Source organism: Balaenoptera borealis (assembly GCF_965194805.1).
Source record: "Balaenoptera borealis genome assembly, chromosome: 20".
In the NCBI taxonomy this organism is placed as follows: Eukaryota; Metazoa; Chordata; class Mammalia; order Artiodactyla; family Balaenopteridae; genus Balaenoptera; species Balaenoptera borealis.
The window spans coordinates 25,988,254-26,007,850 of record NC_138879.1 but is presented as its reverse complement, the minus strand read 5'-3'; the positions used below and the strand labels follow the sequence as shown (position 1 = coordinate 26,007,850).

Below are 19,597 nucleotides of genomic sequence, written 5' to 3'. Positions count from 1 at the left end.
ATTCTACATTCTAATTAACCAACTCTCAGACCTGCCCTACCATCTCCAACCCTGCATCTACTGGGTTCCGCTTCTCATGGCCTCTTCAGTTCGTGTTTGCCTCCATCCTAAATATCCCCTTGTGCCCCTAGGCCTCAGGCAGACAGTCCTTCAAAGGCTCCCCACGGCCCATAGTGGAAAAGACTTGGCCTGGCCCTCCTAGGAAGGGGCCTCTGCAGCCTCCTCTCCCAACACTCCCTGAATGTGCACATGAGGTCTTTCTCTGCCTACCTTCCTGGGTGCAGAAGCTGCCTAACAGGACGAGATTAGGAATGGCCTCTCCACCCCCTGAGTAAACCAAGACAAACTCCTATTCATCCCTCAGGGCCTAAATTAATTATTATGCCCCCTGCTCCACCAGGAATTTTCTTGTTCCAACAGGGCTTACTCACATGCTTCTATTTAACATGCTATATACCACGATTGATTAAATGTGTATACACACTCACACATATATACATATATAGTATTATTTTTTAATTTATTTATTCATTTATTTATTTTGGGCTGCTTTGGGTCTTCGTTGTTGCTTGCGGGCTTTTACTAGTTGCGGTGAGCTGGGGCTACTCTTCATTGAGGTGCGCGGACCCCTCATTGCGGTGGCCTCTCTTGCTGTGGAGCACAGGCTCTAGGCATGCGGGCTCAGTAGTTGTGGCTCACGGGTTCTGGAGTGCAGGCTCAGTAGTTGTGGCACACGGGCTGAGTTGCTCTGCGGCACGTGGGATCTTCCCGGACCAGGGCTCGATCCTGTGTCCCCTGCATTGGCAGGTGGATTCTTAACCACTGCACCAGCAGGGAAGTCCACGTGTATAGTATTGTAATGATCTAGTCATGTATTTGCCTCCCTTATAGAATGTTAGCTCCTTGAGCCCAGAGTTATCTATCACTGATACTGACCTGATACATAGCAGGTACTTAATGCAAACTTTAAAATACAAATAAGAGGGGCTTCCCTGGTGGCGCAGTGGTTGAGAATCTGCCTGCCAATGCAGGGGACACGGGTTCAAGCCCTGGTCTGGGAAGATCCCACATGCCGCGGAGCAACTAGGCCCGTGAGCCACAACTACTGAGCCTGCGTGTCTGGAGCCTGTGCTCCCAACAAGAGAGCCCGCGATAGTGAGAGGCCCGCGCACGGCGATGAAGAGTGGCCCCCGCTTGCCACACTAGAGAAAAGCCCTCGCACAGAAACGAAGACCCAACACAGCCAAAAATAAATTAATTAATTAACTAATTAAAAAAAAAAAAAAGAAACTGCCGAAGTGTTTAAAAAAAAAAAAATACAAATAAGAGGGACTTCCCTGGTGGCACAGTGGTTAAGAATCCGCCTGCCAATGCAGGGGACACCGGTTTGATCCCTGGTCTGGGAAGATCCCACATGCTGCGGAGCAAATAAGCCCATGCGCCACAACTACTGAGCCTGTGCGCCATAACTACTGAAGCCTGCGAGCCTAGAGCCCATGTTCTGCAACAAGAGAAGCCACTGCAATGAGAAGCCCGTGGACCGCAACAAAGAGTAGCCCCTCTCACCGCAACTAGAAAAAGCCCGTGCGCAGCAATGAAAACCCAACGCAGACAAAAATAAATTAATTAATTACTTAAATTAAAAAAATATAAATGAGATACAGAAGTATTGTCTTTAAGAAATTCTTAATGTAGCCACTTGCCTTTGTCCTACTCTCCCTGGGGCAGGTAAATGTGAGAGAAAACCCATTTATTTCACTTCTTGTGGTTTCAGCTGCACCAGGCTTGCTGATACGTTATCAGTTCCCCTGGGGTCTATGTGAATTGAGGATATTACTTTGTAAGGTTCTCCTGCCTCTCATGAGAGGTACACACAGTCGTCCCAAGAAGGTTTCTAGATCTGTCACTTTCTCTGAAAGCCTAGTCTTTTTGAGAGTGGATGTCCAGTCCAGAAGACACCAGAAGAGGCTAAAAACTTAACTCAGGTGTTGGGAAGATACTGGAAGGATGATGGGATGAGCACTGGCCTGGAGGACTGTAACCAAGGGCCAGGACAGCATTTCCATCTGTAGGAGGAAGTGGCTTGTTCTGGAAGCACTCACTGCCCCCGCTCCAAAACTCAGGGCTTTCTGATGTGTGGGACCCAGGAGGGCAGAATTCTGTTCTCTCAGCTCCAGTCTGGAGGATGCGCCCCAGTGGGTGGGATTCAGTGGATACCCACGTAGCCTGCCCTTCGAAGAATGCCAGCAGGGCCCGGTGCAGGAGTAGAGGCCCGCCCCAGCTCCCCTTCCTGGGAGGGACCAGCCTGGGAAGTCAGGCCCAACCCCTGACCTTTGGTAGGTTTGTTTCTGGGAGGAGCAGGGTTGGGAGGGGAGTTTGAGATAAGGCTATAAACTATGAATATCCCTTAAACAGATCACCCTCACAAGGCCGCTTTATTGCTTTCTAGAATTCTCCACCTTTTTTTTTTTTTATATACATTTATTTATTTATTTATTTTTGGCTGTGTTGGGTCTTCGTTTCTGTGCGAGGGCTTTCTCCAGTTGCGGCGAGCGGGGGCCACTCTTCATCGCGGTACGCGGGCCTCTCACTGTCGCGGCCTCTCCCGTTGTGGAGCACAGGCTCCAGACGCGCAGGCTCAGTAGTTGTGGCTCACGGGCCCAGCTGCTCCGTGGCATGTGGGATCTTCCCGGACCGGGGCACGGACCCGTGTCCCCTGCATTGGCAGGCGGATTCCCAACCACTGCGCCACCAGGGAAGCCCGAATTTTCCACCTTTTAATGCACCTTCCTAAAACTAGGTTCAAGTATGATATTCCAAATACAAACATGCAATGTGCACGTTTTCAGAAAGGTGTCCTTGTTGAGTAAAGCAAGTAAAATACACCTAAGGGAGCCTCAAGGACCTTGGTGCCTGTTGGGACATGCAGCCACCGGGCCCTATGGGATTATAGATCTAATCTGGCCCAACAGATCATTCCTCTCTTACTGACCTCTGCCCAGGGAGTAGATCTAGGCTCCAGGGATATTGATTTCCCAAAGCAGGGAGAAGAGAGGGGCTGCCATTCTCCTCAGCACTCTGCCTCCTCTGGAAGGCCAGAAGATGGGAGATCCTGGGGGTGGCCAGCCTGGCTGAGGGGATAAGTGGGGCAAGGCCAAAGACTGGCCTCTGGAAGCTACACCAGGCGCAGCCGGGAGGTGGGCAGGGGCAGGTCTGAGGTGGGTGTCGAGGCTGCCATTGGAGGGGTTGCCGTTGCTGCCCTTCAGGGAGACCTCAGTGGGGAGTGGGAATGTGAGCAGCCAGTATTCACAGGGACTGTGTTCCAGGGACTGCTCCAAATGCTCTACATGTGAGAACTCTCGATCCTCACTGCCACCCCAAGGTAGAACCTCTGAGTGGGTTCCCCAACTTGCATCCCCACCAGCAATTTTCCCATTACTCTTTGTTTTAGTTCCCTGTGGCTAATGTAACAAACTACCACAAACTTGATGGATTTAAACAACAGAAACGTATTCTCTCACAAGTTCTGGAGGTTGGAATTCCAAAATCAGCTTCACTGGCCAAGGCCAAGATGTTAGCAGGGTCATCTTCCCTCTCGAGGCTCCAGGGACAGTCCGTTCCTTGCCTCCTCCTGCTTCTGGTGGCGGTAGGCATTCCTTGGCTTGTGGCCGCATCACTCCCGTCTCCTCCTCCATCCTCACATCACTTTCTCCTCTTCCATGTGTCTAATCTCTCTCTGCCTGTCTTTTACAAGAACACTTGGGAGAATAGTTAAGGTCCACCCAGATAATCCAGGATGATCCTTACTTAATCACATCTGCAAAGACTCTTTTTCCAAATAAAGTCATACTCACAGGTTCCAGGGATTTGATGTGGGCATCTTGCGGATCGGGGGGAGCATTTGTTGGCCTGCCTCACTCTTCATTTTGACCACCTCTGTATTGTCAGACTGTGGTAGACAGTGAGACTCCCCTCATCCCGTGAGGAAGGGCTTGCTGCCTTCCTTGGAGGTTGGCCTCCAGCTGTCAGCTCTTTCAGGGCCTGCTGCAGCTGCAGAGAGCACCTCTCCCAAGAGCCTGCCCTTCTGGGGCAGCCTGCATCTGGGGATATAAGTACCAGCCATTTCACCCCCATGAAGGGCAGTCGGAGGGGCAATAGTCACTCCAGAGCTCCCCACCAAATTGACTGAAGCTTTGTCAGGCCCGCATTACAGTTGGATTTCTCCCACTGCTCAATCCTACTTCTGTCTGGTTCCTCTCACAGGAAGTGATCCCTAGTAAGCATCTTGCCCCCCCAAACTTCACCTACTTCTGGAGAACACAACCTGGGTCACAGACATTATAATATTTGCCAGTATGATGGAACTGAAGTAGTAATTTTTGTGTCTTATATATTTTCATTTCCCTAGTGCACTGGATTGAATAGTGTCCCCCAAACTCATGTCCACCTAGAACCCCAGAGTGTGACCTTATTTGGAAATAGGGTCTTTGCAGACGTAATTAGTTAAGCTGAGGACATACTAGATTAGGGCGGGCTTTAAATCCAAGGACTCGTGTCCTTATAGGAGGAGAGAGACAGAAACACGCAGGGAGAATGCCATGTGACGACAGAAGCAGAGATTGAAGTGATGCAGCTGCAAGTCAAGGAACAGCAAGGGTTGTCTGCAACCACCAGAAGCTGGGTGAGCGGCCAGAACAGATTGTCCCTCAGAGCCTTTGGAAGGAATCAACCTTGCTGACACCTTGATAGCAGACTTCTGCCTTCCAGAACTGTGAGAGAATACATTTCTGTTATTTTAAAGCACCTAGGTAGTGGTAATTTGTTACAGCAGCCCTAGCTAACTATACACCTAGTTACTAGTAAGATTGAGCATCTTTTCATACATGTATTGGTCATTTGGGTATCCTGTTCTCTGAAAGCATCCTTTCTCAACATAGAAAAACTTCTCCACCTCCCCATACAATTGTTGTCCTTCTAGCATGCACCAAAATAATACAACTGCATTTATGGATTCCTGGACTCTTTGCACAATTCTATAGCTTTCCAGGGGTCTGCTGCCTATTGGTTGGGAACCCTGATCTACAGGATTAAATTTCAACCCTTTGTCATGGATCTGAGTATTCTTCATGCTCTCACCTTGCCAATCTCTTCAACCTAATTTCTCTCTCTATAAACATCCCATGTTCCCACAATAAAGTTCTGGAACAGTCATGCTCTCTCTTACCTATGTGCTTTATCCATGTTATTTACTCCCCCTTCCTAGAATGACACCCATCACTTATACACCACTCCTCTGTCCTCTCCCTTCTACCACAATTCATTCCCATCCTACCAGACTCAGTTCAAGCGTTACCTCTCCCAGGAGCCTGCTCTGATAGTTTTCCTTCCCCATCCCATGCCTTTACCCCCCAGTTGAGTTGGATACTCCCCCTTTCTGTCCCCTTAGCACTCCGAGCATCCCTCTTATTTTGTTTGTATGGATTTTTTAAGCTCTTACTATATATGAACACAGGGCTAGGCTCCGGGCGTGCTGTCACGGGATTTAGAATGTGGTGGGCCCCTCACACATCATACCATCACTTTCTTTGAGGGCTGGGACCATGTCTTCATGTTAAGGTCCCCAGCACCTTGGCAAACAGTGCTTGACAAATAGAGGGTAACTAACACTGAACTGCATGGGAAAGGAAGCTGATAGATGACTGGTTTGGCAGTGGACTTGGTTTTCCTTCCCTTGGAAGAGCAGATTCCCTCTACCTGCCATGATGGGGATAATGAAATAATGAAACGCAGTGGCATCCTTAGAAGATGAAACCTTGGACCCAATTCATGAAGCCACCCAGTGAGTTGTTTTCCCCCAGATGACTAACAAAGGTGAAGGGATGGGGAGGGCACAGTGGCCAGGGTTTATAGGGCAATTACTGGCCCCAGAGGACGACCCAGCTGACTGGGCCCTCATAGGCCTTCTGGCCTGTGTTAACTCGTGAAGCCAACCAGCCCTGACATCTTCGCCTCAAATTCCTCCCTCTCACTCCAAGTGACTCCAAGTCCTGAGCTGTAGGGGGGAAGTGAGGAATAGAGTTGGAGAATGCACAACCCGCCCCCCAGACCAAGTGATCATGGTCCCCACTCATCACTAAAGACCTTCCTGCACCAGCGGCACCTTCTCTCATTCCTTCCTTCACAAGCATCCATCAAGCACCTGACACTCAACATGGGGTGTCATGCCAGGTGCTAGGGTTACAGAGATGAACAGGCCTGTACTCCCTGCCCACACGGTGCTCACTGACTAGTTACGGAGACAGACTGAAAAAACCAACCCCGAGACTACACTGTAAGCAGCAAGAGGCCCAGCTGAGGAGGCTGAGTTTCCAGAGCTTTCAGCCCAGCAGGCAGATACACCACACACACGCGTGCACACACACACACACACACACACACAGCACAGTCAGTGTGGCTGTGAGCAAACACACACAAGACATGGACCATAAAGTCGTAAACCTATGGTAGATAAATGTCTGAATGTCAAGGGTAAGCCCTCCTTTTATGGATATTGCAGGAACATAAGTAATGGGCCTTCTTGCCCGGAATGGGGCGTGGTAAGAAAGAACTCTGGAAAAGGGCAGGGACTGCCAGGGTGAGGGTGCTAAGTGTCTGACACAACCACAGGGGAGAAAGTGGGAATCAGGCCAAAGAGGAGGGAGGAAGAGGCCTGCGCCTGTGGTGGCCGAGCTGTGGTGCTTGAATGGAGCAGGCAGGGCTGCCGGAGAAGCCACATCCCACGGAGAACAAGAATGAGGACTGGCGAGCCACACAGGCCTGGGTTTGGATCCCAGCCTCACCAACTCCAGCTCTATGATCTTGGACAAGTTACTTAATTCCCTAAGCTTTGGCTCCCTTGCCTTTAAAATCTGCCTAATAACAGTACCCACATTATAAGGTTTGTTTGGAAGGATCAAATTCGATAAGGCTTGTAAAACATTTAGATCTACACAGGCACAGGGCACATGACTATCGCTTAATAAGCAAACAAACAACAACAACAAAGGATGCCAAGGCAGTCTGCATACATACCACCCTGGGGCTCTGTGCTTTCCTGTCCAAAGCCGCCACAGGCCTGCTCTATCCTTCCTCACCTTCCTATGTGCTGCCTCACCCCCACCTGCTAAATCAGCAGAGAATTGAGAGATTCACAGCCAGAAGCCTTTCACAGCCTCTCCCTGCCACTTTCCAGATGATGGGAGTCCCGAAGACCTCGATGCCCTGGATGCCAGACCACTTGTGTGCTTATCTGCCCATCGGCCCTGAGGTTCTCTATGGCCTCAGAAAAGGACAGACTGTGCAGATACTGTGCAAAATCCACACTCCTACGCTCTCCGGGGCCACCACCCTGAGGCCAGCAGCCAGGCAGAGCTGTTCTCAAACATCCTTCTGCCCCACATGAGCCACCCGGGGTGCTGCGGGGGCGGGGAGGTGAAGTGCTGGTGGTCTCTGCCTCCACCAACCCACCAGCGCTGGGCCTTCTAGACTCCTCCTGCCCTGCCCTGCCTGTTGGTTCAAGGAGGAAAGATGCACCTTGAGGGTAGGGCAGGGCCATGCTTCCTGGGATGTCCCGGGGAGCCAGGAACACATAGTTGGAGCCCGGTAAGTGTTTGTTTAATCATGGGGGAGCCCCGGCAATTCCTACAGCCTGAGTCAGGACTCTAAGATGGGAGCCAAATTCCCACGAGAGAGCCCTGAAGAGGCCCTTAGTTCTGCCCTATGAACCATTTTTACGGAAGTCTTTCAACCCATTCTATAAAAATAATGATTAATGTTTCATACACACACATACTCACACCCACACAGTTTGCAGATAATGAGAAAAATCTATGAAAGCATGTTGTAAGCTATAAAGAGTTACGTACATCTAGTATGTTTATTTGTTTAGGTTTGTAAATAGAAATACTCTGAGATGGTCAGGATAGGTGTTATCTCCATGTTGAGGAAACCGTGGCTGGCAGAGAGCTTATGGAAATGGTCCAAGATCTCACTGGGCAGGAATCTAGGTCTTCTCGCTGCCCTATCACATCACACAGTTCAATAAAAAATTTACTAAGTCCCAAGTGATGAGACGGGGCAGGGGGGGTGGGAGTGGGGGGTCATTTAGAAAGACCCAGGCAGAACCCCCTTGAGGAGCTAACAACCTGGAAGGGGAGGGATGCAAAATGGCATACCCAGCCCTGTGAGATCCCCAGCCCGCCCTCTCTCCTCACCCTCCCCACTTCTTGCCCAATCTCATGCCCTCTCTCAGCTTCAGCCACCACCTGGACCACAGATCAGTCAGCCTACGGCTCTCCAAAGCTGCATCCCCAGTCCCCTGAACTCCAGAGCTACAGACCCAAGTGCCTCCTGCACACTTGCCACCTGGGGGTCTCCCAGGGCCACCAACCCCACAAATTCAAAGCTGATACGCCCTCCTCCTCAACCCCTGCTCAGCATCCTGCATCCCTGTCTTAGGTGGAGGCACTCGCATCCAACCACCTAGGTGTCATCCTGCTGTCCCCCAACCACACAGCCAATCAAATGCCAAGTCCTGTCCATTTTCCTCCAAAACATCTCTGAAATCCAGTCCTTCTCTTCCTCCTCATGCCTCTGTCCCAGGTCAGGCTCTAACTCCTGCATGATAACCTCCTGACAGTCTTCTCTCCCACGAATCCATCTTCTTTGCAGTCAATCTGTACAGGTCTCTCCTGTCTCAAGGCTCAAACCCTTAAAACCCTCCAATGGTTCCCCTCTGTCTGCAGGGGTGAAGTCCAAGTTCCTTCGTGAGATGATATGATACGATACTACCCTTCCACCTCTACAGTCTGTTGTGCCTCAAACCTTTCACGGCACAGAGGCTGGCCTGCCTGCAGGGCCGGCTTCATGCGTGTGAGACCTCTGCAGTTCATATTTTTTAACAAGGGCATTTTAATTTTGCACTGGACCCCGCCAATTATTTTGCTAGTCCTGCCTGCCTGTTTTTCCCTGCACCCCCTTGCAGTTTGTGGCCTGCAAAATTTTGTACAGTCTCCTCCACCCAGAACACCCCTCCCACATCACCCTCTTTCTGCCGCTCTTCTTGTAACACTCAGTTTAGGTGTTATCTTTGGGACGCCTCCCTTGACCCTCCTCCCTCCCCATCCCTGCCCTAATCACACAACACATAGCAGGTGTTCAACACTTGTCTATTACATAAACTGAGAAGGCAATGTGTGACAAGTGCCACAAGAGACCTTCAAACTACGATCGATCGATCGACGGTAAAGCAAGGCAAGGAGAGAGAAGGCATTTCTAACGACCTCCAGGTTCTTCAGGGCGGCGCTAGGACCTTGTCCGCAGACGCGTTAATCCTTGAGCAGAGGGCTCTACTCCTGCCTGGCCGGAAGCGGCCGGGATCGGCTCTTGGGCGCCGCCTGCCGCAATCGCGTCGCCACTGCAGCCCTTTCCTGGCGCCCCCGCCCCTCCACGGCCGTGAGCCCGCCTCGCGCCTCCCATTGGCTGTCTCCTCTTCTCCCGCCCTTCCCGGGCTCAGCCACTCGGAGCCCCGGGGTGGGTGGGGCTTGAAGCCCGGGTGGAGCGCGCGCCCCGATTGGCTCTGAGGAAGGCGGTGACGTGGCCGGAGGAGACCTAAACTGAAGCTCAGCCACACCACCACTGGATTAGTGGTAGGCGGGGCGGGCCTGGGTCGGCGGCCGGAAGCGGAAGTGGAGGAAAGATGCAGGTGGGGGGGACAGTAGCTGGGGAGGTGAGGGGCTGGGGAGGTGAGGGGCTGGGTTGGGACCCCTGAACTGAGTTCAGCCCGCCCGTCCCTGACCTGCTTCCTGGGCTCCCTCCGGCGTGCGGCCCTCCCCGGCCCGTCGTGCTGGCCCCGCAGGGTGGCGGTTGGGTCGGTGAAATGAGCGCGCGAGTGGCTTGTTCGCACCCAGGACTCACGCCCCGTTCCCCGCCGTGTTTCCCGCCAGGACCATCAGCACGTGCCCATCGACATCCAGACCAGCAAACTGCTCGGTAGGAGGGGGCACCTCCGCTCAGCCAGCTGTCAGGGGGAGCCCTGGCCCCTTTGCCCCTTGTCACCAACAGCTGGAGCCCCGACGTCCCAAGGCCCCTGTTGAGGCACTGACCACTCGCCCTGTTCTATGCGCCCATCTGTGGCCGGATTGCCCCGCTAAGAGGAGCGGGAAGGAAACAGACATAGAGTCTGTACTTGACCTGTGTTTTCTACTTTAACGTTTATAACATGTGTTGTCAATCATATCTTTCAGGCACAGAGAGGGTGAGGGCTTACCTTAAAGATGGTCAGCTACTGAATGGCAGATCTGAAGTTAGGCAGAACCTAAGTCTGTCAGGTTCCAGTATCTATGCTTTTTGTATTATGCCGAAAAAAAACCTTTTTTTTAAAAAAAAAAAGGTTCCATCTCCCCTTGATTTTAGGAGGAAGAGGGACATAGATCCAGTTGGAAAGAAAAACCTTTTAGTGGCCAGGCCATCTCCCTGCCATCTGTATCTGATCTATATACCTCCTCCCCAGTTCAGAGCCAGGGAAGGACCTCTTCATTCTGACCCCTCCAGGGCCACGCACAGCTCTTGGGTTTGTTTTTATATATATATATATATATAAATGTATTTATTTATTTTTGGCTGCGTTGGGTCTTCGTTGCTGCGCGTGGGCTTTCTCTAGTTGCGGCCAGTGGGGGCTACTCGTTATGGTGCGCGGGCTTCTCTTGTTGCGGAGCACGGGCTCCAGGTGCGCGGGCTACAGTAGTTGTGGCACGTGGGCTCAGTAGTTGTGGCTCACGGGCTCTAGAGCGCAGGCTCAGTAGTTGTGGCGCACGGGCTTAGTTGCTCCACAGCATGTGGGATCTTCCCGGACCAGGGCTCGAACCCGTGTCCCCTGCATTGGCAGGCGGATTCTTAACCACTGCGCCACCAGGGAAGCCCTGGATTAATTGTTTGATGCTGGTTTGTCATTAAGATGACATCTGCCTCATCTCTTTGCTTCTACTACTGTGACGTCTACAGAATTTTTCTTTCTGAAGATTTTAGAGGACTACAGTGGAGGGAATATAACTGATAACTAATGTGGGCCCTCAGTGTTTGACCAGCTGGCAGATTTATTAACAAGGGCAAGGTGGCCACTTAGTGGAGCTTCTTTAGTTTCATTGCAGATTTTTCTCAGCTCTTCAGCACACGTACACTCTTGATGTCATGAAAAGGACCAATAAAACAACAACCATTTATTGAAAGTTTATTCTATACAAGGTGCTGTTTTATGTGCTTGACATTATGAAAATGAAGATCACTACAATTCATTGAGCCCTTGCCATGTGACACAGCGCTCAGTGTTTTACCTTCATTCCCCCTTGTACTCAGTATCTTTATCATCCCCATTTTACATGTAAGGAAACTGAGGCACAGAGAGGTTGAGAGACTTGCCCAGGAAAGTTGATAATTAGAAGCTAGGACCATCTGACCACAAAGTCTAGCTCTTAGCTCTCTCCGACTGAGGAAATGTACATGGCTCTTATCCACCTATACCCTCTACTAAAAACACAGATCTGGGCCCAGAATCCAGGAGGTCAGTCACATGGGTATTCATGTGTGCAGGATGGTACTTCACTGGTAAGAAGAGACCAGTGTTATCTAGTCCTTAGGGCGCTGTAGGTAGTAGGGGCTTTGCAGTTGTTCATTCATCTGGTATTTGGCATAACTATCTTGTATTTTCCATTGTCATGGTTAATCCCAGCCCTAAGGAAGTGGAAGTTGAATAGTGTCTGCTGTCAGTAAGAAAGATATAATTATCCATGGAAGCAAAAACATCATGGAGAATATGGTCCAAATTGGCACTTTGATGTCAGGACCAATTTAAAGTTTTACTTTGTCCCTGTGTTGAGGCAATCGCTTTATAAAAGTCACACTGTGGATGAAGTCAGGTTGCCGGAGTCTGTTTAGCCCCAAGCATTCCTTTGGGCCTGTCTTCGTTCCCATCTTCCCGTGACCCCCACACCTTAACCAATATGAATACAACTTTTAGCCAGTGCCTTAGCATATTTCACTTGAATCAGTGATGGAATTTTGGCCATGGGAATGGGAATGCTGTGATTCGGGTGTTTCTCCTGTAGACTGGCTGGTGGACAGAAGGCACTGCAACCTGAAATGGCAGAGTCTGGTGTTGACCATCCGAGAGAAGATCAATGCCGCCATCCAGGACATGCCAGAGAGCCAAGAGATCGCCCAGCTGCTCTCTGGATCCTGTGAGTGCTTTGGGGCTACATTACTGGACACCCCCTCTTTCCTGGGGCGGTATATATCAGCTGAGCTGCTCCCTTTTCTATAGCCATAGGGCTGACCCCTAAAGAAAGAGAGGTTTTTATTTGGGGTATAGATGCTTGTTTCTTTCAACACAAAATGATGAAGGGGAGAGCTATGCCTGCTAAAGTTACTAGCATATACGTGAGTCAGCCATGCGTGGTGGCCACAGTGGGTGGGGAAGACATTGTAATTCTCAAAGTCTTTGTTCTCCCTTGCTTTCCAGACATTCATTACTTCCACTGCCTAAGAATTGTGGAGCTTCTCAAAGGCACTGAAGCCTCCACAAAAAATATTTTTGGCCGGTACTCTTCACAGCGAATGAAGGCAAGTGTGGGCGACGGTGGTAACACGCAGCTGGAGACCTCCAGTCCAGAGGGTCAGAGCCTGTCTGGTCTCGCTGAGGATCCAGTGGAGACGCCTACATGGAATATTGCCTCAACTTTCTCTCCGTCCCCACAGTTTATGCCAAAAGTAGATCCTACCCCTGGGTTTACATTTGCTTTGGGGATCGCTTGTTGGCACCACACTCTTAAAATAAAGTGGGTGGTCCAGCCAGGATTATGAAGGAGGACGAGGAGTTTGATGTGATGCAGAGACTGGGAGAGCCTCCCGGTTGGGGGACTGAGCTGGGATGCACTCAGCGGCTGCTGAGTGCTGTTCAGGCCCACTTCCTGTTTCTTTTCTTAGGATTGGCAGGAGATTGTAGCCCTATATGAGAAGGACAACACCTACCTAGGTAAGGTGGCCCAGCCCAGGAGTCCCAGTGTCCATGGCGAGGTCCACTCCCCAAGTTCTGAGACAGTGGGCTTCTAGGAGGCACAGTTCACGTGGGGGAAGAGGCTGGGGTGTAGATGTCTGTGAGGTGGGAAAATAAATTCCACGAAGAGTGTTGGGAGGAGGATGACCACCAGGCAGGTCGTGGGCATTTGCCAAGCAGGTGTGTGCAGATCTTCCACCCGCACCTCCTGGTGACCGACTCCCTCTGCACCCCTGTGCTCCACTGAGCACAAGAGGCACGGGTTGTCCTGGGAGCTGTATCAGGGGCCTGAGGGAGTAACTAAAGGGCTGACTGTAGTTTGGGTTGTGTTTTCTAATAGTGTAAATAATTATAATAGCTAATATTGACCGAACACCTACTAAATGCAAGGAATCGTACTTGTGTTTTATATGGATTCTCTCTCTTGATCTTCATGATAACTATTATTGCTCCTGTTTTGTAGCTGAGGATTGGATTAGAGAGGTTAAATGACTGTCTTAGGTTCCACAGCCAGGAAGGGGAAGAGCTGGGAGGCCAACCCCGTGCTCTTCGCCACCCAACTAGGGTATGTTTGTGCGTGTCCTTGGGGCATGCCTGCCTTATGGTGTGCAGATCTGGGGTGAACTTCCTGGGCCTTTCTTTCTCAGTGGAACTCTCCAGCCTCCTGGTTCGGAACGTCACCTACGAGATCCCCTCCCTGAAGAAGCAGATCGCCAAGTGCCAGCAGCTGCAGCAAGAATACAGCCGCAAGGAGGAGGAGGGCCAGGCGGGGGCTGCCGAGATGCGGGAGCAGTTCTACCACTCGTGCAAGCAGTATGGCATCACGGTGAGCGGCGGGTACTTGCTGTGGCAGGAGGACGGACACCTGGGGCCTCTGTCTGTCTTCCTGGGCCCAACGCCTTTGCTTCTGGGAAGGGCTTCCCTCTCCGCCTGGTTGGGCCCTTCTCAGGCCATTTTCTTGCCTGTCTCTAATCTTCAGGCGTATTCTTTAATCTGTTGTACTCTGCTTCCCACCACTTCTGTCTAAGCCCACCTCGTGGATCCTCTCTAGGGGGACAACGTCCAAAGAGAACTGCTGGCCCTGGTGAAAGACCTGCCGAGTCAGTTGGCTGAGATTGGGGCGGCGGCCCAGTCCCTGGGGGAAGCCATCGACCTGTACCAGGCCTGTGTGGGGTTTGTGTGTGAAAGGTACCGAGGACCTGTTTCTCCCCAGCGGGGGGGACAGTTTAGCTACTTCCCCAGCGGTGCTCTCTTCTCCACTTGTATTTTCCCCACGTGACATTTGAGAGGCCGGGCCCATGCTGGCCTCATGAGTGGGCAGCAGGAAGGTCAGCTGCCTGCTCCGTTGCAGCCCCACAGAGCAGGTGCTGCCGATGCTACGGTTTGTGCAGACGCGGGGGAACTGCACGGTGTATGAGTGGAGGACGGGCACGGAGCCCTCGGTGGTGGAGCGGCCGCACCTCGAGGAGCCCCCTGAGCAGGTGGAAGAAGACGCGGTAAGACAGGCCTAGTAAGAGCCGCTTCCTCCCCTCCTACGCCGTCCACACCCCACTTGAATTCAGAGTCCAGAGGGAAGAAAGGTGTATTCCTGTGAGAGAAACTGTAGGTGGAAGGGCCCAGAAGGCCCTACCCCTTTATTTTTCTGGCTTTCTTGAGACCAGAGAATAGATGAGTTCTGAAGAGGCTCAGCAAGCTGGTCAACTTTGAACTGGGACCCTTTCCGTCCCCTGAGCTCTCTGAAGATGGGCTCTCCTTTGGAAACTTGGAGGCCATTATGCTTAAACAGCGCACTCCCTACTGAAGCAGCTGAGGCCTAGGGGAAGGCATCCCCCTTTATTCACCCATCTTCTGCGAGCTAACACTTTTTTCCCCCTTCCAGATTGACTGGGGCGACTTTGGGGTGGAGGTGGCGTCTGAAGGGGCTGACTCTGGCATCTCTGCCCAGGCTGCTGGAATTGACTGGGGCATCTCCCTGGAATCGGACTCAAAGGTTAGGATGCCCTCTCGGTCCATCTCTCTGAGGACTTTCTGTGATTGCTGCTTTGGTGATAAGAAAAGTGTTGTCTCTGTCTTTAAAGACATCACATGAAGTTCATAGTTCTTGGACCAGGTGTAGTCCAGTGTGGGGCAGAGTTTCCAAAGTGACATATCAGAGGTTTGACCTCTTTCTTCTGGTGTTCGGGGCAGGTATGGGGATATAGGCAGGTGGTACCTACATGCACGGGCCCATAGTGCCATCTTTGCCACCTCCATCAGGGCTGCAATGTGCCGTCATTGAATTTTTTTTTTTTTAGAGCAATTTTCTTTTTTTTTTTTTTTAATTTATTTACTTTTGGCTGCGTTGGGTCTTCGTTGCTGCACGCGGGCTTTCTCTAGTTGTGGTGAGCGGGGGCTACTCTTCATTGCGATGTGCAGGCTTCTCATTGTGTTGGCTTCTCTTGTTGCGGAGCGCAGGCTTCAGTAGTTGTGGCGCATGGGCTCAGTAGTTGTGGCGCACGGCCTTAGTTGCTCTGCGACACGTGGGATCTTCCCGGACCAGGGCTCAAACCCGTGTCCCCTGCATTGGCAGGCGGATTCTTAACCACTGCGCCACCAGGGAAGCCCCGTCATTGAACTTTTGAGGGCTTTGGTTTATTCCGGCTCCCTTTGCTGGGGAAAGTTCTCCCAACACTGCTGGGGTTCTTTACTCTCCACCCAGGAAGCTGGGGGTGATGAGATAGACTGGGGAGACGATGCTGCTGCTCTGCAGATCACCGTGCTGGAAGCCGGAACCCAGGGTGAGTGCACCCCTCCCTGCAGCCCTGGCAGAGCCTGCCCCCGTGTCTCCAGAAGCAAAGAAAAAGTACACTGCCAAGATTGGGCTTCTCGGACGTTTACCTGTTTTTTCAAAATCTTGATGATGTGAGCGCAGGCGGATAGAGAGAAGTTCTTAAAATTGAATCTAGAAACTCTCAACTTTTTGGATACTGGATGTGGGTCAGCTGTTCTCTGGGGAGGTTCCGAGAGGGCTGATAGGCTCTGAGGCCTGACCTGGCCCCCCCTCCCCACAAGCTGAGAGTAGGGATCTGAGCCACTAGAGGGCAGTGCAGGATGAGACTTCACGCCCACTAGAGCGAAGGAACTTTCCATTCTTTGGAACTCAGCTCTGTGGTCCTCCTCACAGACTTGGGTTGGCACTAGTGCCTGATTAGGGCTGAGACAAATGGGAAAGGGTAACCCTTCCCACTTGGGTTGGAACAGGAAGTGGCCTTAGTGCAGTGTCTGTGTCTATATTAACCCACCAAGACTTCTCAAACTGAGAGTCTTCTCCAGTCCTCAGCAACTATATCACTTCTCTCTCTTCCTGGCAGCTCCCAAAGGTGTTGCTAGGGGCCCAGATGCTCTGACACTTCTTGAATACCCTGAGACCCGGAATCAGTTCATCGATGAGCTTATGGAGGTACCTTTGTCCTCATGGTGATGAGGGGGGAGGCCTGGCACCAGCATAGGCGGCATTGCTCCAGATACCTTACTTGACCCTTCCTTTCTGTGTAAGGGTGCTGAGCACTTTCCTTGTTCTGGAGCAGGGACTCACATATTAGGATGCTCCCCCATTCATTCAACTGTGTTTATCATGTACTTCCTAAGCCCCTGGCACTGTCTGAGGTGCTGAGCAGTGAACAAATCAAAGTCCTTGACCTCATGGATCTTATATCCTAGTGGGGAAGGCAGACAAGAAACAAGACAAACAAGTAAAATATGTAGTATGTCAGGTGTTAACATAAGTGCCATGGAAAAAGAGAGCTGGGGAGGGAGATGGGGTTACTGGGAAGGGCTGCAGTTTTATGTTGGTGGTCAGGGAAGGTCTTGTTGCCAAGGTGACCAGTAAGTCAAGACCTGCAGGGGGTGCAGAGAGAGCCATGCTGATATCTGGCAGAAGAGCTTTCCAGGCAAGGGGAGCAACGCAGAAGCTTTGAGGTGGGAGGTGTCCTGCACGTGTGATGAACAAGGAGGCCACTGTGGCTGAGCAGGGGAGCTGGGGGAAGTAGAAGAGCCCAGAGAGTTGAAGGGAGTCGGAAATTTGGCTTTTACTCTGCGGGAACTGGGAAGCTGTTGGAGGTTTGGAGCGACATGTTCTCATTTGTGTTTTAGTATCATTCCTGTGGCTAAAGTATCCAGCAACCTAGAGTAAGGAGCCAGTGTTCTCGGATCTTCTTTCTGGGACTGGGAAGCGGGGGGCTTGTCTTTGTTAATCTCTGGGTCTGTCCACTTCTCGGTGGCCTGCTGGCTGGGGAGGGCCTCATGGAAGGCCTTGTCCTCACCAGTCTAGTTCAAGTTTCCGTGGTCCAATAAAAGTGACAAGATATGTGGCTGGTTCTCAGATTCTTCCCAGCCTTTTCTTAATCCAGGGCTTCTCAAACATGGATTCCTATTCCCTGAATCTCATTCTTCCCATGGAGAGAAAATACCTTCACTGGGCAGAGAGAACCCTTTGAATCTCTGCATCGTAGTTATGTGCCCCATAGCCTGGGAGGAAGGAGAGGGGTCCAGGGCCAGGTAAGGCCTGAGACAGCAATGAGGGACTGAAGGGTGATGGTGGAGGCTGCCCCAAACTCCCACGTTATAGTTGGTGAGTTTTTAGCAATAAAAATGTTCAGAGGAAATAACTGCTCCTCAACCAGAATCTAACCCTCACCTTATTCTTCATTTTGACCAGCCTGAGGGCCTAGCTTCTGAGTTCTTTTCTCGGTTTGAACCAAATCCTCTTCTGTCCTCAGCTTGAGATCTTCTTGTCCCAGAGAGCAGTGGAGATGAGTGAGGAGGCAGACATCCTGTCCGTGAGCCAGTTCCAGCTGGCTCCAGCCATCCTGCAGGGCCAGACCAAAGCAAAGATGGTCACCATGGTGTCGGCACTGCAGGATCTGATTGGCCGGCTCACCAGTCTTCGAATGCAACACCTGTTTATGATCATGGCCTCACCAAGGTCTGGCTTTCCCCTTGTTGTTGGGCTGTTCAAGGGCATGCTGCAGGGCCCTGCCATCTCGGGCAGCCCTGACTCCTTTTTTTTTTATAAATGTATTTTCTTCCTTCCTTCCTTCCTTCCTTCCTCCCTTCCTTTTTTCCTTCCTTCCGTGTTGGGTCTTCATTGCTGCGCACGGGCTTTCTCTAGTGGCGACAAGCAGGGGCTTCTCATTGCGGTGGCTTCTCGTGTTGCGGAGCACGGGCTCTAGGCACGTGGGCTTCAGTAGTTGTGGCTCGCGGGCTCTAGAGCGCAGGCTCAGTAGTTGTGGTGCACGGGCTTAGTTGCCCCGCGGCATGTGGGATCTTCCCAGACCAGGGCTCGAACCCGTGTCTCCTGCATTGGCAGGCAGATTCTTAACCACTGTGCCACCAGGGAAGCCCCAGCCATGACTCCTTGTTTCCTCATCTCCATGACCCCTTAGACCTCATCCCTTCCTCCCATAACTGCACCATCCCAACTGGGGATGGCGGTTCTCTTTGGGGCAAGATGGGATGGTTTGAGGTATGCAGGCAGAATCTGCTTCCCCTGTAGGATGGGGAAGCGGGAGTGGTACTCCTTGCAAGAAAGGATTGAAGGATGTGGAGGCTGAGAGGTCAATTAGAGACTTGGTTTCCTGAGCCTCAGCAGTTGGATGGGGACACCCAGGTTGCACAGCAACACCGAACCCTTACCTGAGTGCCCGGCCCAGGTATGTGGACCGAGTGACTGAGCTCCTCCAGCAGAAGCTGAAGCAGTCCCAGCTGCTGGTTTTGAAGAAAGAGCTGATGCTGCAGAAGCAGCAGGAAGCCCTTCGGGAGCAGGCGGCTCTGGAGCCCAAGCTGGACCTGCTGCTGGAGAAGACCAAGGAGCTGCAGAAGCTGGTGAGACAGGAAAGGCAAACCCGCCCAGTTGCTGCAGAATGAGGTCCCTTTGTCTCTGCTTCCTGCCCACTCTGTATCACTGTCTTTCAGATTGAAGCTGACATTTCGAAAAGGTACAATGGGCGCCCCGTGAACCTGATGGGAACCTCTCTGTGACACGCTCCCCGTTCTTCCTGCCTGTCTTCTCAGCCTTCAGGATGGAGGAGGGACAGCCAGGGGCCCTTCCCAGCCAGAGACTAGGCTGACTGGAGGACGGAAAGCCCCATGATGGAACCATCACCCAGATGGTTACCTTGGCACTCACTGTACTCTCTGCAAGAAGCTGTCTTAATTGGTCCTGTGACCCATCAGCCTCAAACCACAGCTTCTGCTCTTTCTCATTATCTAGTTGGACTTAATAAAAGAGGAAGGGACTCTTGTTTCACTACTGATAGTGCCGTTCTCCGGGCCTGGGGTTGAGGCTGCATGGGGTTCTTGATCCTGTGGAGTGCCAGGTTGGGGACTTTTCCTCTTTGCTTCTGGTGGCCGGGGGGGCCGGTGGGGGGCCCGATTAGTATCTACAAATGGTTCAGCAAGGGGCTCTGGGGTAGCTGAGTCAGCTGGGCCCCTTTCTCTCCATAGCCAGGCCCAGACTGCCCCACTCAGGCC

General features: G+C 51.8%; 1 protein-coding gene across 4 annotated transcripts; it reads left to right on the top strand.

Annotated features, from left to right (window-relative positions):
* Window positions 1-9,618: 9,618 nt before the first annotated feature.
* Window positions 9,619-19,376, top strand: CDK5RAP3 (CDK5 regulatory subunit associated protein 3). 4 transcript variants are annotated; one of them, XM_082371824.1, is made up of 14 exons: window positions 9,619-9,742; window positions 9,984-10,029; window positions 12,141-12,272; window positions 12,554-12,654; window positions 13,018-13,066; window positions 13,735-13,913; window positions 14,139-14,275; window positions 14,439-14,583; window positions 14,967-15,077; window positions 15,786-15,864; window positions 16,438-16,526; window positions 17,845-18,050; window positions 18,778-18,949; window positions 19,040-19,376. In XM_082371824.1, the coding sequence occupies exons 1-14, from the start codon at window positions 9,737-9,739 to the stop codon at window positions 19,103-19,105; spliced, it is 1,518 nt and encodes a 505-aa protein (XP_082227950.1). In that variant the 5' UTR covers window positions 9,619-9,736; the 3' UTR covers window positions 19,106-19,376. The 4 variants fall into 4 exon arrangements, with proteins under 4 accessions (XP_082227950.1, XP_082227952.1, XP_082227953.1 ...); XM_082371827.1 differs by having other exon boundaries at window positions 9,668-9,766; XM_082371826.1 differs by lacking the exon at window positions 9,984-10,029 and having other exon boundaries at window positions 9,638-9,742.
* The last annotated feature ends 221 nt before the right edge of the window (window positions 19,377-19,597 follow it).